The sequence below is a fragment of the Elephas maximus genome, chromosome 13 (assembly GCF_024166365.1).
Source record: "Elephas maximus indicus isolate mEleMax1 chromosome 13, mEleMax1 primary haplotype, whole genome shotgun sequence".
Taxonomy (NCBI): domain Eukaryota; kingdom Metazoa; phylum Chordata; class Mammalia; order Proboscidea; family Elephantidae; genus Elephas; species Elephas maximus.
The window spans coordinates 89737713-89765329 of NC_064831.1; the positions used below are offsets into that span (position 1 = coordinate 89737713).

General features: G+C 46.4%; 1 protein-coding gene across 2 annotated transcripts in view; it reads right to left on the reverse strand.

Annotated features, from left to right (window-relative positions):
• LOC126088064 (protein FAM169B-like) overlaps nt 1-27617 on the reverse strand; it is a 119522-nt gene that overhangs the window by 37434 nt on the left and 54471 nt on the right. For both annotated transcript variants that reach the window (XM_049906155.1, XM_049906156.1), the window contains exons 2-3: nt 21101-21234; nt 18115-18214 (exon numbers count right to left, since the gene is read on the reverse strand). In XM_049906155.1, the coding sequence (XP_049762112.1) occupies nt 18115-18214; nt 21101-21234 (234 nt within the window). The remainder of the gene's footprint in view (nt 1-18114; nt 18215-21100; nt 21235-27617) is intronic.

The window sequence follows — 27617 nt, forward strand, 5'->3', positions numbered from 1 at the left end:
TTGATAACAATAACACATCGATATCGACTGTAACAAATGCAGGAAGTGATAACAGGAGAAACGATGTGCGGGGAGAGGAGGCATCCAGGGACTTTGTACTTACTGCACAATTTTTCTGTAAACCTAAAACTGCTCTAAAAAAAAAATAATAATGAAGTCTATTTTAAAATAAAAAGAAGGCTCGCCCCTTCAGTGTGGACAATGGGTCAGGGTGGGTGAGGCCAGGGGCAGGGAGGGCAATGGGAGGCTGTGGTGGTCCAGCTAAGAACCAGGAAGAGTGGAACTGCAGGCACATGCTGGTAAGGAGAAAGAAAGCAGGAGGCAGAAAAAGCCAGCTACGAGTCCCTGGGTGGAGCAAATGGTTAATGAACTCGACTGCTAACCAAAAGGATGGAGGTTTGAATCCACCCAGAAGTGTCTGGAAAGAAAGTCCTGCTGACGTACTTCTTAAAAACCAGCCATTGAAAGCGCTGTGGAGTACAGCTCCACTCTGACACACAGGGGGTTGCCGTGAGCTGGGGTCAACTCAACGGCAACAGGAACTGGAAGGCAGAAGGGGGAATGGACAGCCAAGGGTTGAGCTTGAGTGGACGGATGAAGTTGCCTTTACAAGAGGAAGCAAGGATGAGGAGGAGGCTTAAAGTTTCCGGTTCTGAACTGCCTGTTGGAGATAGCAAGGTGAAGGTGGCCAGCAGGAAGCTGGACACACAGCCTGGAGCAGCTGGATGCACAGCCTGGAGCTGAGGAGGGAAAGAAGGCCACTGCCCGGTGCCACCACGGAGACCAACGAAGGAGACGTATCACACACACCTGTCTCCCCTGCTCAAATTAACCACATTTTCCACGCACTGGCCCATGGTTTATCCTTCAATCAAAACTGCAGGGGCCCAAGTTCCCATGCTGCCCCCTGCGCTGCTCCCCACTCCATCCCCGGTGCTCCCCCGAAGTCCAAGCCACCACTGCCTCATTACAAACCTAAGAAATATGTAGCTCCACAAAAAAAGAGCCCAGTTAAACCAAAGTGACAGGCCATCTTCCCAAAAGCAAAATACATGTAGGGAAAAAATGCTGGAACGTTCTGGCAGAGGACAGCACATAAACACATTCCAAGGAACTGCAAGACTTTTATGCAACATAGACTGTGCTGGTCAATAATTGAAGGGGAGGGGAAAAATCCACACATTGATGTGGCAACTGTCACATCGCATTACCCGGGCTACCAGCCCCATACGGATGTCTTCCTTACAGGAAAACACTTCCCCAGATGCCCGGTGAACTCGGGTGCCTCTCTGCCACGGAGAAGGAAACATCTGGTTTGCAGTATCTTTGCATCAGCCTCTCTGTGTTTCTCAGGCCTTTTTTGCCCTAAGTGATTTTGTTTTCAAGTGTCTAGGTTTTAAGTCAAGGAAAAGGGGGGAGAGACAAGGGCCTGGATCCTGGGTACAGCTGGACTGCAAGGTGTTAGGAGCAAAGACATCCACACCAAAACTAGTACATCTGGGAAACCAGAACCAGAACCTGTTGCCATCGCCTCCAACTCACGGTAACCCTACATACATCAGAGGAGAACTCTGCTCCATGGGGTTTGCAGTCACAGGTTTTCTGGAAATGTATCACCAGGGCCTTCTTCTGAGGCACCTCTGGGTGGATTCAAACCTCTAACCTTTTGGTTAGTAGCTAAGCACATTAACCATTTGTATGACTCAGGGTCTCCCCTACCCAAGAATAAAACCAAACCAGCTGCCATCAAGTTGATTCCAATTCATGGCAGCCCCACGTGTGTCAGAGGAGAACTGTGCTCCACAGGGTTTTCAACGGCTGATTTTTCTAAAGTAGATCACCAGGCCGTCCTTCTGAGACACCTCTGGGTGGACTCGAACCTCCAACCTTTCAGTTCGTAGCTGAGCACATTAACCCTTTGCACCACCCAGGGACTATATACCCAGGAAAGGAATCTTAAATATGGGCTAAACTAAGGCGAGCTCAGCAAGTTTCTCAGGGTTTGGGGGAAGCAGAGAGATCCAAACAGTCCACACTCCAGGGGCAAAACCTTCACTGTACCTCGAAGAGGCTCCCTTCCCCTCAGGACAATGGCTTCATCCTTGACACAGGGAACATTTCTCTTGGAGTGCCCCATTTTCCAAATACCACACCTCCCTTGGTAAGAATTACTTGCCTTTGTTTGTGCGCCACTGCTTTCTCCTAAGTTTATATCCAGCTCACAGTAATGTGCCACAAATTAGCAGGAAACAAAGAAGCAAACCCCAAACAATAGCCAACACGCGTTCCCAAAACACATTCCTGTCCCTGGGAAGAGGTCTTCAGTCTGCACCCCTAATAGCCCAAGGAAAACAAACCTCTCTCCATTTCCAGCACTCAGCTCCTTTGGGTTGTGTGTATAGAGAAGCGGGGGCCTCCATATGCTAGCCCTGTATCTATGCCGTCAGGGCACCTCAGCTGCCCAGAAAAGCACATATTTAAACAGAGCCTGAGGTTCTGGCCAGAGCTATTTTCACCCAAACTGTCAAACCTATTTATGTGACTCCACAGTGCTGAGTGTGGGATGGCCTGAGCTGTCGTGGCCTGGAACTTACCTCTGCATTATCCCGAAAGCAAGGCCAGGCTTAAACATAAAGAGAGTGACAGGATGTTGGCGGGGTGGCAGGAGGTGTGTTCACATGCAAACAGAGTACCTGCTAATCAGTGCTCCCCAGGTGGGCTCAGGGAGCCTCCGCTGTGGGCCCTTGGTGTTTAGGAGTCTGCGGGGTCTCTGTATGTCACAGCCAGAAGACTGCAAGCACTCCACCACATGCTAAAACCCAGCCTCTACGAGGTCAGCCAGATCTCCGGCTCATGGTGACCTTACGTGTAACAGAACAAACATTGCCAGGTCTGTGCCATCTTCACGACCATCAGCGTGGTTCAGTCCATTGTCGCGGCTATTGTGTCGGTCAATCTCACTGAGCATCTCCTTTGCCTGTGCTGGCCCGCCACTTTACCAAACATGATGTTCTTCTCGAGAAACTGGTCTTTCTTGTTGACACATCCAGAGTAGGCAAGATAAGATCTCAGACAATATTCCATCGTCCAAAGGGTTTTCATTGGCTTAGTTTTGGAAACAGATCATCAGGACTTTCTTCCTAGTTTGTCTTAGTCTGGAAGCTCCGCTGAAACCTTTCCATCATAGGTGACCCTGCTAGTATTTGAAATACAGGCGACATAGCTTCCAGCATCACAACAACACACAAGCCATCACAGTATAATAAAGTGACAGACGGGTGGTAGTGTTTTTTACTGGAGAGATTTAAATATACTCAGTATATGCCCCAGTCATTGAGTCAAGCTGACAGGTTCATCCGCTAAACAGAGATGGGTTTAACCTCATCCTTCCCACCCAACAGGGCACCCACACCTCTTGGGGACCCAAGGAGCTGCTACAGCTGGGTCCCTTCTGGGAGCTGGAAATTCACAGCTCCCCCTTCCTTCTGGCCCCCCACCTGAAATCCAGGAAGCCTTAACAGGGATGAGGATAGCCCCAAGAAATGGCTCCCCCTGTTATGAGGAAGCTCTCTGAGCCCCTTGGAGATGCCCTAACTCTCCGCCCTCCCACCCCTCCTGCCCATCCACCTGCCCCAAATCTGGCCGAGAGAGGGTCTGGCCGGGGGCCCACCATGTTGCAATCCCCACCCACAACAGCCACTGAGGAGGCCGGGGCTACAGAGCAGCTCCAGTTTCATCTGAATGTTTGCCTTGGCTCTCGCCGTCATTTCAGGCCTATAATGGGCATGTTTTTCCAGGAAAAACTCATCATTTTTCGATTCCCTGCTTGTTGTCCACAGGGTGCACATGACATGCAATCACCAGAATCTGTAAACAAATTAACAGCAATTTGAAGGGTGAGTGTTTTCCTTGGTCACAAAATGTCCTGGGAGCGGGCTTGGGGGACGGATATTCTAATCGGGGAAGTCAACACGTGGCAATAACTGCAAAAAACATTTCTTCAGTCCTCCTTGTCCCTATGTATCCTGCTTTCTGTGTCTCTTCTCGGCCTCACCGACTCCCACTCCAGGTTCTGTCTCTCCTGTGCAGAGAGCTAACGAGGATTTACCCATACCCACTGGGGTGCCGGACCCTCCATGTTCCAGCAGAGCAGGAGATCAAAGCGGCTGAGTCCTCCCCTCAAAGGGTTAACACGGGGGATGACCTCAGAGATGACTAGTAGCCAGTGAGCAATGACAAAGGGATGTGCCCCCCAGGGAGCTGCACCTAGGTCCCCATCTCAGCTGATGACCCAGTTGCAGACCCCTCTTCCAACTGCGAGCCTTATTTGCTGCCTCTGATGTCTCTCAGACACGAGCTCAGGTGGCCTTCACCCCATAATGCTCTCCCTAAATGACCCAGCATTGTTGGCAGCACCACCACGCCTGGCCAAAACGAGGGAGAAATCGGAACCCTTACACACTGCTGGTGGGAATGCAAAATGGTACAGCCACATTGGAAAACAGTCTGGCAGCAACTTGAAAAGTCACACATAGACTTACCATATGACCCAGCAATGCCACTCCTAGCTATATACTCAAGAAAACTGAACACAGGTCCACACAAAAATGTTTGCATCAATGTTCACAGCAGTAATAGTAATAGCAGCAAAAAGTAAAAACCACCAATATGTCCATTAACTGGTGAATGGATAAACAAAATGTGGTATTATCCATGCAATGGAATATTATAGGGCATAAAAAGGAGTGAAGTTCTGAAACATGCTACAAATAGATGGTTGCACAACTGTGAATATAGTGAAAACCACTGAACTGAACACTTTAAGTGGGTGAATTGTATGGTATTTGAATTGTCTTAGGCTGGGTTCTCTAGAGACACAAAACCAGTAAAGCATATAAATATCTACAGAGAGAGATTTATATAAAGGAAACGGGTCATGAGTTTGTGCAGGGTGGAACATCCCAAATCCACGGGTCTGGCTGGAAGCTTCTCCTGATTCACGTAGCCACAGGGGCTGGCGGACCCAAGATCGGCAGGTCAGAGAGCAGGGCTCTTGCTCACAGGCTGTGAAGACCTATGAATCCCAAGATCAGGAGGCAAGACCACAAGTAAGCTGCTAGCTTAAGTCTCAAGAACCAAAAGTCAGACAGGTGCCAGCTGCAGGATCCAGAGAGAGCAAAAGCCCACAAATCTTGCTAGAAAGTCCACTTACATATTCGATGCAGGCTGCACTCCCAAGGAAATACCCTTTCAACTGACTGGGAGATCCCATCACGGAGGTGATCACATTATATCAAATCTCATCATGGAAATGATCACATCATCGTATAACTGCCAAACTACATCATAACTGCCAAACCACTGTGAATCACGACCCAGCCAAGCTGACATATAACGTTAACAATCACTGTCCACCCTTGTTAATTTGGCACCTGTACAAATCTCCTTAAACCAAATATAATCTCTGAATAAAGACAATTATAAAGTCATACTTGTGTCTAACATGATACAACCAACACACATACAACCAAATATGCAAAAGCCCTATTTACTTCTTATATTTTATAAGTGAAGAAAACAAAAATATTTGATGCATACATATAAGGCAAAAACACAACAATTACAGTCCTCATTTCTGCAACTGATCACGTGGTCATAACTGGTATTTAGAGCTACCTTCTTCCACAACCCATTCCCGTATTCCCATTGCCCTCAGCAAGCTCCTCAGCTGGTCTTGGTTCTCTGCCTGGAGGGGTGACCCAAACCTTCATTCGCCAAGGGTCTGGGCCATTAGTAGTCATGTTAGAATTGGGTTGCTGTACTTTTCCACTGACTTTAATCACAGGGCATTGTAGTACTAAGAGACGCCCGAAGGGGTTTCCTGCATTTCAGACATACTCTTCTTTACCTCCATTATGTAATATCAATCTGATGTTCTCTTGGTAATCAGGATCAATCACATCAGCCAGTATGGTAACTCCCTTCTTTGCCTGCTGATCCAGAAGTATAAGGAGGCCAAAGCATCCAGATGGCATTCTTAACTTCCAATTCAATGGAATCACAGGTGTGTCTCCAGATGGAAGCATTCCTCCCTTTGGAACTAAGACCTTTAGATCCACAGATCATAGGGTCATGGGGACAGGAAGCAAAAATCTTGCGTGTAGGTCACAAGCACTAATAGTCAGTGGTGCCACTCCCATTTCCACCCCTTGATTCCTCGACCCACGAATCGTGGGTATGGGAGAAGCAGCACCATATATCGGACGTTGGTTTAGAGCACATAGTCTCCTGAAGAATACTGCCCCAACCCTGCAAGGTATTGCCACCTAGCTGGCACCATAATTGTGTCTTTAAGAGGCCATTCCATCATTCTATCAAGCCAGCTGCTTCGGAATGATAGGAAACATGGTAAGACCAGTGAATTCCATGAGCGTGGGCTCATCGTCACACTTCATTTGCTGTGAAGTGAGTTCCTTGATCTGAGGCAATGTTGTGTGGGATAAAATGACAGTGGATAAGACATTCGGTAAGTCCATGGATGGTAGTTTTGGCAGAAGCATTGCATGCAGGGAAGGCAAATCCATATCCAGAGTAACTGTTTATTCCAATAAGAACAAACCACTGCCTTTCCAAGATGAAAGTGGTCTAATGTAACCAACTTGCCACCAGGTTGCTGGCTGATCACCTCGAGGGATGGTACCATATCGGGGACCTAGTGTTGGTCTCTCTGCTGGCAGATTGGGCACTCAGCAGTGGCTGTAGCCAAGTCAGACTTGGTGAGTGGAAGTCCATGTTGCCAAGCCCACAAATAACCTCCATTCCTGCCACCATGGCCACTTTATTCATGAGCCCACTGAGCAATGATGGGAGTGGCTGGGGAAAGACAATGACTGGTTTCCACAGAACATATTGCCCTAACCACTTGGTTGTTAAAACTCTCCTCTGCTGAGGTCATCCTTTGGTGAGCATTCACATAGGACACAAATATCTTCACTTCTTTGGCCCATTTAGAGAGGTCTTCCATACCTCCTTGTCTCCAATTTTCTAATCATGTTCCTTCCAAGTCCCTGGCCATCCAGCCAAACCATTGGCCACAGCCCATGAACCAGTATACACTCTCACATCTGGCCATTTCTCCACCCAAGCAAAGTGAACAATCAGGTGTACTGCTCAAAATTCTTCCCATTGGGAGGATTTCCCTTCACCACTGTCCTTCAGGGAGGTCCCAGAAAGGGGCTGTAATGCTGTCACTGTCCACTTTTGAGTGGTGACTGCATATCGAGCAGAACCATCTGTAAACCAGGCATGAGTTTTCTCTTCCTCAGTCAACTGATCATAAAAAACTCCCCATGAGGCCATAGGTGCAGATGGGGAAAGGGAAGGTAATGTGACAAGAGTGGGGACCATGGGCATTTGGGCCACTTCCTCATGCAATTTGTGCCTTCAGGTACTGCTCGGGCCTGATCTCATATATACTGCTTCCAGTTAATGGTGGAGTGCTGCTGTGCACATACAACTTTATGACTCTGTGGGTCAGACAGTTCATGACAGGCAGCTCAGGCTGTATAGTGACATGGTGTCTCATGGTTAAACTTTCACTTTCTATTAAGGCCCAGTAACAAGCCAAAAGCTGTTTCTCAAAAGGGGAGTAGTTCTCCGCAGAGGATGGCAGGGCTTTGCTCCAGAACCCTAAGGGTCTACACCATGATTCACCAACAAGGACCTGCAAAAGACTCCAAACAGCATCTCTATCTGCCACTAACACTTCAAGCACCAGTGTATCAGCCGGATCATATGGCTCAAGGGGCAGAGCAGCTTGCACTGCAGCCTGAACCTGTTGCAGAGCCTTCTCTTGTTCTGGACCCCAGCCAAAACTAGCAGCTTTTCAAGTCACTTGATAAATAGGCTGGAGTAGCACACCCAAATGAGGAATATGTTGCCTCCAAAATCCAAAGAGGCCCACTAGGCATTGTGCCTCCTTTTTAGTTGTGGGAGGGGCCAGATGCAATAATTTATCCTTCACTTTAGAAGGATATCTCAACATGCCCCATACCACTGAACCCCTAGAAATTTTGCAGAGGTGGAAGGCACCTGAATTTTTGTGGGATCAGTTTCCCATCCTCTAGCATGCAAATATTTTACCAAGAAGTACAGAGTCATTGATACTTCTTCCTTACTAGGTCCAATTAGCACAATGTCATCAATGTAATGGACCGGTGTGACATCTTGTGGAAGGGAAAGGCAATCAAGGTCCCTGCAGACTAAATTATGACATACAGCTGGAGAGTTGATGTAGCTCTGAGGTAGGTACCTGAAGATGTATTGCTGGCCTTGCCAGCTGAAGGCAAACTGCTTCTGGTGGTCCTTCAAAACAGGTATGGAGAAAAAGGCATTGGCCAGCTCAATAGCTGCGTACCAGGTGCCAGGAGATGTGTTAATTTGCCCACCAATGAAACCACATGTGGAACAGCAGCTGCAGTTAGAGTCACCACCTGGTTAATTTTTCAGTAATCCACCATCATTCTCTAAGATCCATCTGTTTCTTGCACAGGCCAAATAGGTGAGTTGAATGGGGATGTGGTAGGAATCACCACCCCTGAATCCTTCAAGTCCTTGATGGTGGCAGTAATCTCTGCAATCCCTCCAGGAATGCGGTATTGCTTTTTGTTTACTATTTCCCTAGGTAGTGGCAGTTCTAATGGCTTCCACTTGGCTTTTCCTACCATAATAGCCCTTATTCCGTTTGTCAGAGATCCAATGTAGGGGCCCTGCCAGTTGCTGAGTATATCTATTCCAATTATGCATTCTGGAACTAGGGAAATCACTACAGGATAGGTTCAGGGACCCACTGGACCTACTGTGAGACAGACATGAACTAAGACTCCATTAATAACCTGACCTCCATATGCCCCCACTCTGACTGGTGAGCCACAGTGATGTTTTGGGTCTCCTGGAATTAGTGTCAGTTCAGATCCAGTATCCAGTAATCCCCAAAAAGTCTGATTATTTCCTTTTCTCTGAAGTACAATCACTCTCATAAAAGGCTATAGATCTCTTTGGAGGAAGATTAACAGTATAAGTTTTTGGCAGTGTTTTGAAGTCCTTCATCAAGGGCACCCAGCCTCCCTTCATTCAAGGGGTTGTGGGTCTTTAAACTCGCTTAAGTCTGGGAGTTGACTGAGGGACTATGATTCTTTGCTCTGCCATTAGAGTTAGACTGCTGTTCACTTAACCCAGGAATCATCCTCTTATACAGATCAAGTAAATATTTAGTAGATTTCCTATTTATTTCACTTCTAGGGACACGATGACTAAGTAGCCAACACCACAAGTCCATAGGAGTTGGACTATTCTGATTCCTGCTTTGATTTCACTGTCCATTATGGTAACCACGCTCATCTTGTCTTTGTCGATTGAGTGCCACCACTTGGCCCCTACCACCACAGGATCCAATCAACCCCCTTGCAGTTAGGTGCCTTAATTCAGGCAGGGCAGTTTCCACTGTCAAATGTGACTTACATAAAATAGCAATCACAGCAGTCTTCAAGGATAGTGGGGCTTCCTTCACAAATTTGTTCATTGTTGTGGCAAAACATGGATCCTCTGGGCACTCCATGTATGGGTCTGTGGGTCTAACCTGATAAATCCACTCTAGCATGTCAATTTCCCTAAGCCTCTGAATACCTTCTACAGTATACCAAGGCAAGTCTGGTACTTCAACTTGATTTAGTATAGGCCACGTCATAATCCATGCTTCCGCAACCCAACCAAATAAACTATTAGATCTTTTCCTAACTTCTCGAGCTGAAACACTGAATGAAGAACCCATCAATAAACTCAGACTGATCCATCTTTATATTCTTTGCACCATTATCTCACACCCTTAATAGCCATTCCCACACATATTCTCCAGGTTTCTGTTGCTACATATTGGAAAAGTCAAGCAGTTCTTTCGGAGTGTAGCATACCTCCCCCGGGTCACAATTTGTAGTTCATCTTTTGGGGCTAGCTGGGACTTAAGTCTAGTTGTACGAAGTGTTTTGAGAAAACTCAGCATTGTCTTACAAAGCATCTGCCTTAGAGGATGCCCCAGGCAATGACTCAGACAAAGGCTCTTTAGACACAGCTGAGTTAACCTCATTAGATGGAGGTAGAAAGGTTAATGGTTTTACAGGGTAGAGTAACTTAGCAGATGAAGATGGCATAATCTCTTTAGATGGAAGTGAGAGGGCTGGTTTTGCTGGCAAGAGTGATTTGACAGAATTTAGGCACTCAATGTCCCCAGCTTCCTGGTTAGCTGCCCATAGGTCCCCATCCAAAGTTTCAGGATCCCAATCAATGCCCTCACTTTAACTTCAGACACCTCCCAAGGTTGGTAACTGAGTTGGCATTTTAATTCAGCCACTCACAATAAGACTCTGGGATTGGTTTTCACCAATATAAGCTCTGTTATTACAAGAAATACGGCTTTCTTTCAAGGCACAAGTGGAAATTTTGAGGTCATTTACGCAGCTCTTGAGCTTTGAAGCCCTGAGCTCATTTCTTTTTTTTACCAATTTGTTTATCGAAAGTAGGACAAACCAACCAATTTCCTTATAATTCTCATTACGGCAAAATTGTAGAAAGGCATCAAACATACAATCACCCAGAACCTCACCTTTCACCAATACCTGATTTATTGGTGGTGATATTTTGCGTATTTCTATTGCCACCTCACGTCATGGATCAGCAATGCCCTCCCCACTACTGGAAGCAGAGTAGTCAACATCTTTAAGACTAACCAGACTTGAGAATCAATTTAAAAAAACTCACATTTACAATTCTGCTTCTCTAGAACCACTCTCAGTACCAAATATCTTAAGCTGGCTTCTCTAAAAAAGCCAAACCAGTAAAGCGTACAAATATCTACATAGAGAAATTGATATAAAGGAAATGGCTCATGTGGTTGTAGAGGCTGGAACGTACCAAATCCACAGATCAGGTTGGAGCATTCTCCTGATTCACATAGCCACAAGGGCTGGAGAACCCAAGATGGGCAGGCAAGACCACAGGTAAGCTGCTAGCTCAAGTTCCAAGAGGTCAGCCAAACAGAAGCCAGCTGCAGGATCCAGAGTAAGCAAAGCCCAGAAGTCTTGCTACAAAGTCCATTTACATATTTGATGCAGGCCACACCACAAAGGAAACTCCCTTTCAACTGACTGGCTACTCACAGCAGATCCCATCATGGAGGTGATCACGTTATATCAAATTTCATCGTGGTGCTGATCACATCATCATATGACTGCCGAACTACATCATAACTGCCAAACCACTGAGAATCATGGTCAGCCAAGTGGACACACAACCTTAACGATCACATGAATTATATCTCAATAAAAAGAGATTAGGAAGGGAGGGAGAGAGGTAAGGAAGGAGCGAGGTGAGAGAGAGGCAAGGAGGGAGAAAGGGTTTATCTTTAGGTTCGAAACATCAACTACACAGATTTAGAAAGAGGGAACTGTGTCTTACTGACAAGCTTGTGTGAAAAGCCTGGGGGCCGGGCACACTCCCAGGAGGTGAGTGGGCTTTGTCTTTGTTCTACTGAAATGCCAAAGTACACTGAGGCAAGCCTTGTAGAAGCAGAATGTCCAGTCCAAAAAGGGAAATGAAGACACTCACGTTTCCACCACTCTAAATCTCAGTTTTTTACACATGAGCTTCTTAGACTATAAATGCAGACAGGTCATCTGGGCTCTTGTAAAATACAGATTCTGACTCACCAGATCTGGGGAAGGCTCAAGCCCCCACCGGTCTAACAAGCTCCCTGGGGTTGCCATGCTGCTTTGCCACAGGCCACACCTCTGAGAAGCAAGGCAGGAAAATGAAGCTCAGAGAAGATAAATAACCCAGGCCACAGTTCACAAGGGCCAGAGCCAGGATTTACACCCATGTCTACCTGACTCCAAAACCTAGGTTCTTTCCATTACTGCACCCACGATCCAGGTTCCAGGCACCATGTTCTACAAAAATCCCTGCTCTAACAGAAGGATCTCGATGGGATGAGCTCTGGCACCCACATCACAGGAGGGACAGTTGGAGAATGAGAGATGTGTGACCTAAGAACAACCACTCAGGAGATACGGCAGCCATCCCCAGGCCTATGGAAAGTTGTCCTGTGAAAGAGCCTCAGCCACCTGCCCAGATGTCCCAGTGGGGCGTAGGCAATGCAGAGACTCATGGGCACGTTGTTTGGACTCCTTATGAAGAATGCTCCAGCAGTTGGAGTGGTCCCAAGAAAGAACAGGCTCTCCCAAGATAGAAAGGCCATGATCCCTGATTTTGGCATCTCCGGTCACCACCTGTAGTCTGACGGGCCCTATCATAAATGAAGCATCAGTTGCTATAATTATGAAAATAAATCTTACAAAGACAAAACATTAAATTCAAGTTAGAGGCACTCAGCTGGGAAGCCTGTTATGTTTTCATTAAAAAAAGAGGAGGTTAACAAGCGTTAGAAAAGCATTAAAGACATATTAGCAAGAAACTGGGAGGCATTGGTGGCTTAGTGGTAGAATTCCCATTTTCCGTGCAGGAGACCCAGGTTCAATTCCCAGCCAACGCACCTCAGATGAAGCCACCACCCCTCTGTCAGTGGAGGCTTGCATGTTGCTATGATGCTGAACAGGGTTCAGTGAGCTTCCAGGCTAAGACAAACTAGAAAGAAAGGCTTAGCTATTCTAAAACTCAGCCAATAAAACCCCTACACGTCTTAAAAAAAAAAAACCTACAGATCACAACAGTCCAACCCACAACTGATTATGGGGATGGTGCAGACCAGGCAGCATTTCATTTCTTTGTGCACGGGCTCACCACGAGTTTGAGGCCAACTCAACAGCAGCTAATAAGGACAACATGCAGAAAACAGAAAACTTTTCCTTGAGATATTTACGATTTCCTTCTGAAATCCAGACATATCACTTGAAATTATCTTGGAAAACACTGGACCTAATGATCTAAACACACTTTCAGCCAGGAGCCCTACATCATCCCTTCCCTAAAGCTAAAGAGGACCTGGTTCCTCAAGTGTCACTGAAATGGTTTCAAGCTCTCTCACCGTCCCAGTTGCTCTCCACGGATAAGCTCTAGTTTGCTACAGACGTGGGCTGAGCAGCACCAAAGAGAACTGAGCTATAACTGAGCTGGGCCATTATCCGTCCACTGACACAGCCCCAGGTCACCTCTACTCTCGGGCTGCCCAACCACTGTGCCACACCCTCTGCAGCCCAGTCTTGATCAGTTAAAGCTTTTGGACTGACTGTATGGCATCTATCCAGTGAGGATTTTGGACTAGGATAAGGAACAACTTTCTATTAGGGTGGTTCAAAAACAAGCTAGATTGTCTCGCGCGATGTTACATTCTCATCCCTGATACATACAAGCAGAGTTTGCTGGGGCAGTAATTCCAGCGCCCAAAGTTCAGCCAGAAGTTAACAAGAAGGTCTCCAGCTCTAAAATTCAGAGCTTCTAGGACACATACAAAGACCTAGAGGAAGAAGAAGCAAAGGTGTGCCATGGTGGAAGGAGAAGGGGGTCCTGCCAATTTCATGCCTACCATCTGCCCTGGTTGCTCCAAAGCATCAAATGACCTGCCTCATACCATTTCATTTTTACAACTACCCTGTAAAGTAGGTAAGATATCCTCTCTCTTTTGTAAATGACAAGAGTGATGCTCCGAGAGGATAAATAACTTATCTAGGTTGCCCAGTAAGTTGGCAGAGCCAGGATCCAAAGTCAGTTCTATCAGGTGCCAAAGTCCAGGCTCATCCCCCACAGGGCACAGGAGGAAATCAGAAAAGTAAAGGGCCACAGTTGATGGGAATCTTAATACTAGGGTAAGTGGTCATGATTTAATACAGGAGATCCAAAAATCACAACTTTTCGATGAGAGAGCTTAATTTTTCATCGTTGAGGTACCTCAGAAGAAAGGTCTGGAAATCAGCTTCTTAAAAAAACAGCCATTGAAAGCCTTATGGACCCATCTGGAGCAAGGAAGAATGAAGAACACCAAAGACACAAGGTAATTATGAGCCTAAGAGACAGAAAGGGCCACATAAACCAGACACTATATCAGCCTGAGACCAGAAGAACTAGATGGTGCCTGGCTACAACCCATGACTGCCCTGAGAGGGAACACAACAGAGAACCCCTGAGGGAGCAGGAGAGCAGTGGGATGCAGACCCCAAATTCTCGTAAAAAAGACCAGGCTTAATGGTCAGACTGGGACTAGAAGGACCCCAGAGGTCATGGCCCCCTGACTTTCTGTTAGCCCAACACAGGAACCATTCCCAAAGCCAACTCTTCAGACTGGAATATGGGATGGAATACGGGATGGAAAATGATACTGGTGAGGAGTGAGCTTTTTGGGTCAAGTAGACAAATGAGACTATGTTGGTATCTCCGGTCTGGAGGGGAGATGAGAGGGCAGAGGGGGTCAGAAGCTGCCCAAATGGACACGAGGAGAGAGAGTAGAGGGAAGGAGTATGCTGTCTCATTAGGGGGAAAGCAATTAGGAGTATACAGCAAGGTGTATGTAAATTTTTGTATGAAAGACTGACCTGATTTGTAAACTTTCCCTTAAAACACTATAAAAATTAATTAAAAAAAAAAAGCTTTATGGAGCACAGTTTTACTCTGAAACACACGGGGTCACCACGAGTCGGAATCAACTTGACAGCAAATGTGGTGATAATGGTATAAAGGTGTGAGATCAATTAATAATTAGCAAATAAGAAGAATAATGAAATACGGGGAAATAAAAGATAAGGCCCTTCAGAGGTAGAGAGGCAACCCCAAAGAGGAAGGTTCCTGGAAGCCTCCAGCCACACCCCCCAGGTGACTTACACCAGCCTCTACCCAGGAAGAGTTAGCAGCAACTGCTTAACCACTGTCTGCCAGGGCTCCTCAATCCCTTCTTAACAACCTACCCAACCCGTGGTGTCGAGCCGATTCCGACTCATAGCGACCCTATAGGACAGAGTAGAACTGCCCCATAGAGTTTCCAAGGAGCGCCTGGCAGATTTGAACTACCGACCCTTTGGTTAGCAGCCATAGCACTTAAGCACTACGTCACTAGAGTTTCCCCTTTTAACGGTGTCTTATAAATGAGGAGAACAGACACGGAGACAGAGTCACACAGGTGAAGGCACCACATGAAGATACGTCTACAAACAGCAAAGGAACGCCAAGGATGGCAGGCAGCCACCAGAAGCTAGGAGAGAGGCACCTTGCAGTATCCCCCGGGAGCTGTCAGAAGGAATTGGCACAGCCAAGACCCTGATTTGGACTTCCGGCTTCCAGAACTGTGAGGCAATCCATTTCTGTCCTTTAAAGCCACCAACTTTGTGGTAATTTGTTATGGGAGCCCTAGGAGGCTGAGGCACAGCAGATTGCAGCCAACGTTATCTCCCTGCCACTGGGGAACTCAACTCCAGGATGTTTTTCATTTGCTCACGGGGTTATTGGAAGTTATTGTGATGGATCCGACCAGCTTATCTGTAATTAACTCATACACACGGCTTACCAAATAACTTCTAATTCTTTTAGCTTCTTTGTAAACACACACACATAAACACGAACACACACAACCTTCACAAAGCTAACTTCTAGAAGAAAATGACAAAGGAATCAGTGATAGAGCTCTGTAGGTCACAGTTTTAAGCAGAAGGGGGAGGGGACACACTTGTCAAAGCTATGAAGAGCGTCCTTTATGCCACGGGCTGCTGCGGAGTCCACACGATTCAAACTACAGACACGCTCGGTATATGTGCAATACATTTGGGAAAATGCCCCCATATGCTTTACATACTGAATCAAAAAGCCTGAGATGCTGTTAACACCTGAGTACTTTTTTGAAATCACACAAAATCACAGCAACCACGATAGAGCTAGTGGCAGCAGGAAAACATTTGGAAACTTTATTTAAAGTGCTGTTATACCTAAGGAAAAGTCCATACCGAGATTCCTTGGAGTTTATGATTATTTATTATAGTACATTCTTGGAAACAACAAAAAATTAAGTCCAAGATAAATGGGAAAGAAATTTATAAGAATCACTCATATGTGTCTATGTCTGCATTATATGTTTACATTATGCAAATTGTAGTTAAAGACCTCTGACCAGAATTTTGTTAAATGTCTAAAAGGTGGTGGGGGACCTGCTGATACGTGGACATTTTCTTTTAAAATCAACACATGATATTTTCCACATTTTTGATAATCACTGAGGACCACCTGCTGGCACACCTCATTACTTTCGCTAACATGGTCACAAGCTCATCACAGACTCTGGGCAAAGTCAAAGGCCTGGGGCTACCACGACTTAGCTAGACAGAGATAGGAGACGTCCTCAACCTTGACCTGAAAGCTCTTACACAAAGCTCAGCCACCCCCAACCTTGGAGCAAAGAGGAGGCTTTGACAACAAGCCAAAAAATCCCAGCAGCTAGCTAAGCATACTCATGTTGCATATTTAGCAACAAGAAAGACATTAAGGACAATCTTAAGTGTGAACAGCTCTCCCCAAGAATGTCCACCTTGGGCTTGGTGACATCAAGTGAGCAGGGCGTCCTCTGAGTAAGAACCCCACGCCAACACACAGGTGAGAGCCGTGTCCATCTTCCTACCAGGGAGGTGGGGAGCTGAAGGAGCACCCCCTTTGCAAATTATATTTAACAGCCTATATAACTGCAAGAATGCAGTATAATAAATATTCATAAGCTCCAAGAAATCTCAGTATGGGCCTTTCCTTATGTATAACAGCACTTTAAATAAAGTTTCCTAATGTTTTCCTACTACCATGGGTGGCACTGTGTTTAAGGATTCGGCTGCTAAACAAAAGGTCGGCAGTTCGAATCCACCAGCCGCTCCTTGGAAACCCTACATGACAGTTCTACTCAGTCCTATAGGGTCACTATGAGTGGGAACAGACTCAACAGCAACAGGTTTGGGTTTTGTTTTTTTTTTCGGTATAACCCCAAAATGTCACCAGCTATCACTTCATTTAAGGAGGGCCGATTCATTAAGGATTTCTTAACATTCTTTTTTAAGAAAGTATACATTTGTTCATTGTAGGAAATCTAGAAAACACAGAAAAGTATAACCATGGAGAACATTTCTAATAGGACGGAATTTAAATTGAGAATCCCGTGAGGTCAGGGACAGGCGCTTTGCTTGAGGTTCACCAGAGGGTGCTCTGGTTCCCGGGGCTCATGGGGACTGGCGGGCTAGAACCTTCTCTTCCTCCCTACCTTGCCTCCCACTGCTAACGGCCCGCAGACCTGCTGCCCCGTCAGCAACTGAGCATGGGCCAAGCCTCTTCTCAGGAGGACTCGTGCCAAGGAATGGAAGCCTGTCCAAAATGGCCTTCTCATAACACAGAGGAAGAACAAATGAGTCACAGATCACCTAATCTTCAGCACCAGGAACAAAATCCCTACCTAGTCGTCACCAAGCAAAATCCCTACTAAAATCCCTACTGTGCCCTAGCTGTGGGGCTACCGGCAGGTTCCTTGACTGTTCTGGGTCTCATTTCCTCATCTGAATGTTGGGGGTAAGACTGGTCCCTGTGAGACTCCAAGTTAAGTGCTCCCCCAGAACACACGTTGCCCGGAAGAACAGCAAGAGCTACCCTCAAAAACACCTCTGAACATGGTTACCGTGGGTGAGAGGGTATCTAGTGTCTTCAATACAAAAATCAGTGTATGTGTCAACGGGCAGAAATAGTGATGCACTATTGGACCCCTAACAAACCAAACACCAAGCCCATCGCCGTTGAGTCACGTCTGACTCATAGCAACCCTGTAGGACAGAGTAGAGCTGCCCCACAGGGCTTCCGAAGTGCAGCTGGTAGCTTCGAACTGCCAACCTTTTGGTTAGCAGCCAAGCTCTTAACCGCTATGCCACGAGGGCTCCATGGGATCGCTAAAAGCTGAGGAAAAAAAAAAATCAGTCCTGCCTTGATGTTCTTCTAAGTTCAGCCTAAGAGTGCAACCACCTTTTTTCCTTGATATTGGATTCCACTCACTGTACACAATTGAATCAGGCTTTCTCTTTTGAAAATCCATCAGTAAGCACCAACCTGTCTTTGTGTCCTGCGGATTAACTAAAACCAGTATCTTATGCTGAGGCTCATCACGGTGTACAGTGCAAAAGCAAACAGACGAAGCTTCAAGTTTAACCTAAAAAAAAAAATCATAAAATAAGCCTTTTGTTCTTCCGTCATAATAAAGAGCACAGGAAATTACTTGGAATTAATCAGCACATTGAACAAACACTGTGACACAGAGGTTGCTCTGACAGGACATGAGCAACAAACTTTTTTTTTTTTTTTTAATGGAAACCTTAGCCACTCTGAGAGGGATTTTTGACAAAGGTCCTTCCCCATCTCCCACCCAGCAAACCTTCTCTTTCCCTCATTGACCTGTCCATCTATCTTCATATTGACGAATACCTATTCTACAGGTGAAACACCCTTCGGATCTCACCATCCTGTATACTTCCCACCACAGAAGTCTTCTCGACCCTAACTCCCTTGGCCTCACAGCCTACAGCCCACCTCAGGCCCAGTGCCTGCCATGTTGGCCTCCACTGTCCTCTCAGGGCCCCAGGGACACTCCACAGACAGCCCTGGATGTGCCTGCCTGCGCCAGGAGGCCACTGCGCTCAGGCTGCCCTGGCTCGGGTCCGTGCCAGCAGTCTCAAGAATCCATACCCTCTCTGAGCCCTGTATACCTGGCCCTGGCTCCATCAGCCCCAGGCCCTGTTATCTTAACTGTGGCCTCCACAGGAACACGGAGCAGCAAGTTCAGGTCTCTAACACGGGATCACTCCAGATTCTTTTCTAGAGCACTCACATCCAAAGCCCTCTCCGTGGCCATGAAACCCACCGCTACCAGGTCCCAAAGCAAAAGGTCAACACATTCCCTTACAAAGTCTGTTCTGAAAACTGAGGAAAGTGTAAGAAAATGAGGAAAGAACATGTCAGCTAAGCTAGGCAGGCAGGCTGCTTATAAAAGTTTGCAGCAGGCCTCCACAGTTTCGGAGAACTCTTTCTTCACCAGTCCCAAGATCCATGACTGTCATGGTGCCTCGGTAATAAAAAGTCCCTGCACTGCTCCTTCTGCAGTGGTTTCGCGAGGCACGGTTCATTCACAAGACGGCCGTCACCAGGCCATGAAAAATAATATTTACAAACGATTGTATCAACACGGAAAGATGTTTATTATAGAGAACATTGTATTCCGAGTACTGTCTCACCTGTGTTAAAAAAGTATGCACAGAAATACAAATCAATGGGAAGTACATGATGCCTACAGTGGTTAGCCATGGGCGACTTTATTTTCTCTGTCCTGTGCTATACTTCCCAAATATTACACAATGACCACATACTGTGGTATTTGGAATGTGACGGGACAATCTCAAGACTGGAAAACAGTAAATTATGAAAAGACTTTCAGAAGTACCGGAGTAATGTCATGTGATTACCCCAAAACAACATCTCAATCTTTTTTTTTTTTTTTTTTGGTTGTCAAAAAATTTCTCTGGATTCAAAAAGAATAGTTAAAACTGTTAAAAGCAACGAGATGGTCCAATACCACTCCAAACTGGACAAATTCAACCTTCAGGGTACGTTAGCCAATAAAATGGTAGGAGGCCAAATGATCGTTTTCATAAGACTTTCAGTTTCTAGGAGTTGAAGAGAATAGACATAAAATCATTTCAGCATTTCTATCACATTGAAACAACTTAATTTTAGCAACCATCGTATTTTATTTTTGTTAATAACACTAAAATTATTCATTCACTGAGCATACTACCTATTTGTTTTAAAATAATGTAATCCATAAATGTGTGTGAAATAAAAGCAGACAACTGAGATATCTTAAAGTACTTCAGGGCTAACTCATATTTCGCCACACTTCTCAAATCACCTGGCATTCCCCACCCCCCATCCAACCCTGCAGCCCACCAGCCCTACCGCTCCCTAAGAGCCAGTCAGGGCAAGCCTCCTGCCTAAACATTACCGAGTGGTCTTCCTTTTCTGGTTTCTGCCACTAGGGGCCACCAGAAGCTGTGAGGACAGCAACTTCTCTCTAGATCAACAATGTCAAAGTCCTCCAGGGGAACTGGATTCTTTTGGGAATGACTTCGAGCTAGCTCCTTCAAAATCACAAGGCAGCCACACTACAAACTGCACACGCCATTGTTCTAATTAACTCTGGAACAACTTCAGCGCCGTGAAAGGCAACCCTCTCTTCCTCAGCCAAATTTGCCTGCCAGATAGCAATGATTTCTGGTACAAGTGAAATTTTAAATTTTTAAAATTTATAACAAGAAAATCTTGTCTCTTTCAATAGATCAGCTTCAAATTTGCATGAAAAGTGAATTTAAGCACAGCCCAAGTTTCACATATTCTCTTTACTTACTGCAAAAAAAGGGGGTCTTAAAAGTAACAGAGTAACACAATTTTAAATTTTCATCCACAATCCTACCTCCTTAACAGATAAACGTTTTCATCTCTCCCTACAATTTTATCAGTGCTAAAGACTGCTACTGATAATAACTTCATTCCAAATCACAAAATTTAAAACCAAATCAAGCTTCAGAAGCCAGAGGCAAATTCCCCTCATTTTACAAATGGGGAAACGGAGACCAAGCCAGGTATTACTTGCATACAGTGTCTCATTTCATTCTCATAGCAACCCTATGAGCTAAGTGTTGTTATTGTCCTGATTTTAGAGACAAGAATACCAAGACCCAGAGAGGTTAAGAAACTTGCTCAAAGTCACCCAGGTAGTAGCTGTGGTATTCATCCCCCGGCTGTCTGGCGTACTGCCTTGCTCAGGCACACAGGAGTGGTTAGGGGCAGAGATGGGCTCACATTCAGGACTCCAAAATCCCAATCCTGGATTCCTTTTGCTTCCCAAGGTAGGATTATTCTAGTATTCATGCCAGAAGGTCGCTGCTGTTTGTTGTTGTTGTTGTGTTTTGAATCTATAGTGTTCTTTCACTAACATTCTACTCTCTAATAAGAGCTCTTCACCAGCAAGGAAGGCGTCACGTACCTGTTCCCCAGAGGGAAGTGAGAAAACCTCTTGTGAGGGACCAGCTCCTTCCCCAAGTGTGGCATAGTAAGCCAGGGCTGCTTCCAACAACCCTTCTGGGTCATCTTCCAGAATATCTACTGGGTAGCTGCCCACTATAGGGATAAAAGACAAGAAATGACATTAGTTTTAGTCTTTCTTTTGTTAAAGGAAAAGTCAATTATGTCTTGAAGATTAAAAAATGAAACGCTCAAAGCGAACACTTATCTCACACATGTACATCCCAGGAAAGGAAGGCTCCTTCTCACCACGTGAACCAAGCAGCCCCTCCCACTGGTCGAGCTTGGCCCCCAGGCTGTCCCTATAGGCCTCCCCTGCTGCATATTGGGCTGTTCAGGTGGACTGAAACCTGAATGCTGGCTCCTCACTCAGACACCACTTCAAAAGGGTCACCAAGACTGACTCAGCCTGTGTCAAGTCCCTCCAGTGGTCCCTAACTCAGTTCAGGACTTCAGCATCTGCTAACAACCTCCTGCCTCTACCCCTCTCACCCATCCTCCACCTCTGCTGCCAGCAATTAAAATAACAACAGCAGGAAGGTTCCCTGGGCTCCAATGCCAGCAGGCTGCTTACTGCTCCAACCCCACCCCCCTCCACCTCCCTGAGTCCATCCTTAACTCTGTTTTATAGAGGCCATTTTACTGAGGCTTCTAGAAATTAAAAGGAACCCTGGTAATTTTTTCTGGTAATGCAACAGTTAAGTGCTTGGCTGCTAACCAAAATGTTGGCAGTTCAAACCCACTCAGTAGCTTTGTGGGAGAAAGAGCTGGTGATCTGCTCCTGTAACAATTACGACTTAGAAAACCCTGTGGGGTAGTTCTACTCTGTCATATGGGGTCTCTACAAGCAGATTCTACCAAGGCTCCCCTGTAGCACCCAACGTGCTCCTAGACTCTGCTCCAGGCGCCTCCTGCCTCAGCCTCACCATCCCAAAAACCCTTCTCAAAGACCAGAATTCCTGGGAAGCGTTCCTTAAGCCCCAAAAGACAAGGGCTTTGGGGTGGGGGCAGTCACTGAGTTCTGGATTCAAATTCCAGCCAAGCATAAGATAGGAATTAATACAACTTCCCCATCTTCCCTGCCCTGTGGGGCCAATAATTTACACACCTAAACTCTTGGGGGCAAGGTCACCCTCAGCCTCCCATCTATAAACAAAGAGCGCCTCAGGGTATGGTTAGTACACAGCTCCCCTCCTCTCCACACTCCCACCCGACAGACTCATCCCCGTATCTGCTCCACACTGAGCACTTTGTAGATTTGGGTAGTGACTCAGCTGAGTTCTCCTTCGAAACTGCCGATCGTTTCTTATAATTGGCCAAGCGGTTTCCCACAGGTATGAAAAAGGTCCTGTGGGTTGCACAACTTGGAGAATGCAATCAATGTCACTGAATTGTACATGTACAGATTGTCAAATTGGTGTATATTCTCAGCAACAAAAAAGTAAATTACGTATATATTTTAAAAAAAAAGGTACTGTGCATGTTCATATAAATTACGAAAAACAAACTGGAAAGAGGGCTGCTTCAGCCCAGGGGCACTCACGCATACTGCGGCCTTGGCTGGTAACCAGCTTCATTAGCTACCTTTACTAGGTATCCCCAGAAACACCATCTTAAAGGGCAAGGTAGAGACCTGACTTCCATGTTGACTCTCTGTTGTTTTGGAAAAGATGTTTGCCAGATCTGGGCCACTAATCTGCTCCAGGGACTTTGCAGAGTCAGAGGAGAAGCTGAACTTGGCCCCTTGCAATTCCCCTTGTCACAAGTGGACTGGGAGGACACTATGGACTTCAGAGCTGGGGAGCAGTGTGTTTCAGGGACACAAAGCCTCGCCCAAGGCCACCAGGTCAGGAGGCTTGGCACTCTCGGGGCTCAGGGCAGCTCCAGCCTGGTTCCCGCAGGCTGCCAAGGGTTGCCTGGCAATGGGTTCTGGTCACGTGTGTTCAAGACAAATGCAATAAATGTGTTTTGCTCCTTCCAGACCGTAAAATCTCTTCCTCTCCAGGTTAAGCCACCTGGAGTTGCAGACCCTGAAAGAATTCCGAAGACAGTATCCCCAGGACACCTGAGCCATGCTGGCCCGTGGTGCAGGGGTGTGCCTGCAGGGTCCTCGCAGCACTGAGGCCATGAGAACCAGAACGCAGTGGCTGTGCCTGCAGGAGAGGGCCTGGCCCGGGCGGCACAGCTTCGTCCTCCCCGACCCGCAACCACGGCAAACGCCCTGGGAGAGTGGGGCGGTGGCGAGTGTTAACAGTCACAAAATAACGTTCCACAGGCACTTCAATGTAAAAGGAGGGTCCCCGCTGCGGGCAGGGGCGCACCTGAACCCAGGCGATTCTCCAGCCCTTTTTGTTCTCATTATTTATCTTCCCTCTGGGGGTAATTCCCCATGGGAAAAGTTCGGCAGCTTTCTTCCTCCACAGAAGGCTGGGTTGGCCTTCTGGGAAATTGGGGGAGAGTGAAAACAGGGGCTGTTTAAGGCGGGAGAGGGAAAGGGACATCCAGCGTCCTCCTGCCCCAGGAAGGACAGACCCCTGCACAACCTCAGAAAAAAAGGAAGAGCCCCTCTGCGACCTCAAAGTCCCCCTCCCCAATCCAGAAGGAAGACTGGCCCCCTCCCATTAGAAAGACCTCCGTCCTGAAAGAACGAAGCCCACTGGGTTCCCCACCCCCGCTTTCCTTCCAAACCTTCCCTCCTACCCACTCCCGCCCCCAGCCGCAGGGGGCAGTGCCAGGGCCCTGGGAGAAGTAGACACGTCTCTGGCGCTTTGCGCACGCAGGCGCTGGAGGCGCAGGCGCTGGAGGCGCAGGCGCTGGAGGCGCAGGCGCTGGAGGCGCAGGCGCTGGAGGCGCAGGCGCTGGAGGCGCAGGCGCTGGAGGCGCAGGCGCTGGAGGCGCAGGCGCTGGAGGCGCAGGCGCTGGAGGCGCAGGCGCTGGAGGCGCAGGCGCTGGAGGCGCAGGCGCTGGAGGCGCAGGCGCTGGAGGCGCAGGCCTGCCGCGCTTGCTTAGTTGGCGATGGAAGGCAGACCGAGGCACGGGATTCCGGATGGGAAATGCTAACAGGCTTTAATGGCTTGAACTGAACAGGAAATATTTTCCCAAAGCCAAAAGAATGTAATCTTTTCAGTACAATGTAAAATGCTTTTATGAAACAGGCACACAGTTGAAATTATAATTCACTGCACACTGTAAAGAAATTGAAATCCCCAAACCAACTACGCATCTAAGAATCGCCTTTAAGCATACATTCGCATTGCCACCCTAAAAACAAAAATAGGTGCATTTTAAAGCATTCTTCTTGGGAAAATTCTGAAATCATTCAAGATCTTTGTGTCAAAGCTCTGAAGTCTTAAGGCTGCATGTAGCCCTATGCCCACTGGCTGGGAGCCACTGCCTGGCAAGACCTACTGCTTGAGGGCTTTACCAGTGGTTCCTACGTAAACAGCAATGGCAAATAATGAAGACTTTGAAAGCGGTCAATGCTCTGGACTTAAGCATTGATTCAGTATCACTTGCAGAATATTCTCTCCAAACACATCACCGTAAACATTAGGAAAATGCTTTCATTTTAACAGCTCAATTTTTTCTCACATGGGACTATTAGAAACGTTTGTGAAGATATTTAAAATTTTACTAGCCGTGCTCCTAAGAACGGACTTTCCTGAAAGCTTCTTCCCGGCAGTAACTACAGGCACAGCATTAAGTTATTGGCAAGGCTGGCTGTAATCACTTGATTTTTTAATAATGTGTACGCTCATTAAATTACAGTAAGAACAATTCTTGCCCAGAATAATAAAAAGAATTTAAGAAAACAATATAGTAATATTTCACTTTTGTTTTTAAGAAATGGTTAAGAGTAGATATGTCCTGTGCAATTTTAGTGTTTTGGTTTTTGTTTTGCTTTTATTTTTCACATAAGTGTGTACGCTTTTGTTTGTTTGTTTTTGTTTTTCTTCATAAACAGTTTTCCTCTAAAAGGAACTTATTGTGGAAGAAACCCTTATAGAAGAAATCCAGAGCAGGGAAGGTTTAAGAGACTAATTCCAAGCTTAGAAGGGAGCACAGGGATTCCCTTCTAACCAGAAACAAGACTCCCTCATCCCTTTTCTGAGGACCTCGAATAAGACAGGGAAACTCTATGCTGAAAGTTTCTGTGGGATTCTGAACCTCTGCATACCCTCAGGGGTGTTCTGCATACCCTCAGGGGTGGGATGGTCTGTAAAAGCAAGAGGCTTCCAAATGCCATCTCAGCCTCTAAGAATTCAGGAGCAGGAGTTAAGAGCGCCTGAATCCTAGGGCATCACCACACAGTCCAAGCCCCGGAGCTGCATGCTTTACGAAAGCTCAGTATTCACAAACACAAACTTTGCCCAGAGCCTCCAAAGCATTCACCCCAGGATGCCTTAAAACTGAGAGTTATTTTTAACTTAAAGTATGATTATGTTTAAGAAAAAAGAAATGGTGCTGTTGTATTCGGTGAGGTACACCCATCACCGTGTGAGGTGGTACCTGGCACTGATTCAGTGTCAGAGAATCTAAGGTTTGTATACATATCACTACAACGTTCCTTGTATCATACCAGTTGTTACAGATTAAAGTGTGTCCCCCAAAAAAATATGTTGGGGTCCTAGTCCCTATACCTGTATATGTGACCTTGTTTGGTAACAGGGGCTTTCTTTTGTTATGTTAATGGGGCCATACCAGAATAGGATGGGTTCTAATCTAATCCCTTTTCAGCAGTGTCTTACATAAAGAGTAGAATAGACACAGAGATATATACACAGGGGAAAGAGACCATGTGAAGACAGTCACACATGGCAGTCGCATCTACAAGCCGAGGAATGCCAAGGATTGCTGGAAGCGAAGCTAAGTCATCCCTGAGTGGTACAACTAGTTAAGCACTTGACCTCTAGCCAAAAGGCTGGCGGTGAGAACCCACCCAGAGGCACCTCGGAAGACAGGCCTGGCAGTCTGCTTCTGAAAGGTCACAGCCTTGAAAACTCTATGGAGCACAGTCCTAGTCTACACACGTGGGGTCACCAGGAGTCAGACTCCACCTGATGGCAACTAACAACAACAACTAGAAGCTGAAATTGACAAAGAAAGACCAGCTTCTGGAGCCACTCCCTGAATTTGGACTTCTAGCCTCCTGAACTGTGAGAAAATAAAATTCCTATTCTTTAAAGCCACTCATTTGAGGCATTTTTTTGTTCCAGCAGTACTCAGTAACTGAGACACCAGTGTTCCCTGTGTGTCCTGGGAAACAAGATCAGTTTCTAAACTGGTGCCAGTTTAGAAAAGGATGGCATGCTATCCGTTCCTGGGTGGCTCAAGCAGTTAAGCACTTCACTGCTAACGGAAAAGTTGGAGGTTCAAGTCCTGAGGTGCCTGGAAAGAAAGGCCTGGTGATCTACTTCTGAAAAATCAGCCATTGATAACTCCACGGAGGACAGTTATACTCTGACACCAGAGGGGGTTCCCGTGAGTTGCAGTCAACTCAACAGCAACTGGGGCATGAGATCTATGCCCCTCCAACATGGCTGCATGAAGTTCTGCATGGCCAGCAGCAATTCAGGCATCTAGAGCTTCTGCACAGTGGAACGTGCTCCACCCCGTATTTATTTCCCAAACGTATTTAACTAGGTACCCCTTGTTCCAGAACACTAATTGACAGCTAACAATTTGGGGAATAGTGCATTGAAATAATGCCAGGGCAGGCAGATTGATGACTATCAGACAGAAAACAGACAAGTGTCTGGAGCCCAAGGTCAGAGCCAGAGGACGCCCCCACAAGGGAAGGCGGCCCCCCTCTACATAGAGAAGCAGAGAACAGAAGGGGAAGAAAATAAACACTTGGATATTTTTGTTGTTTTTTCTGAAGAGAATCTTATTGCCAAAATATTCTTAGCAAAGAATTAAAAGAAAAAAAAATTTGGAAGACAGCGTGTAGAATATGTTACAATTTTTTGAGCAGATGAGCAAAATTGTCAGTGTACAGAGGGAAGTGCCACAGAAGGCCTGCAGTGGCTGCTGCAGTGAAGTTTTTATTACCCAGTAATTGACAAGGGGCCTGTAGCTCCATTACGACATATTTCATACTAGCCAACTCGCAACTTGTCATTGCCTGGGCTGAGAATAAATCATCTGTCCCAAATCTAAGATGGTGAAATAGGCAAATGATTTTCTGTACCACCCACACAAAATTTTATGTAATCCTAATTGCTTTTAATACGAAAGGCTGCTAGTCCAAGCATTGGTGCCTCTTACTTTTAGGCAAATGATACAAGGGTCAAACTACTTTTTTGCCCTGAATCGCTCAAAAGGACAAGAAACCCATTGCCACTGAGGCGATTTTGACTCATACTGACTAAAACATACTGTTCCTTTTCCTTTCAAAGAGGTGTAACATTTCAGGACAAATGTGACCCCCAATTTGGGGCAGGTCACTGGGTGGTGTAGACAGTTAGCTCACTCAGCTG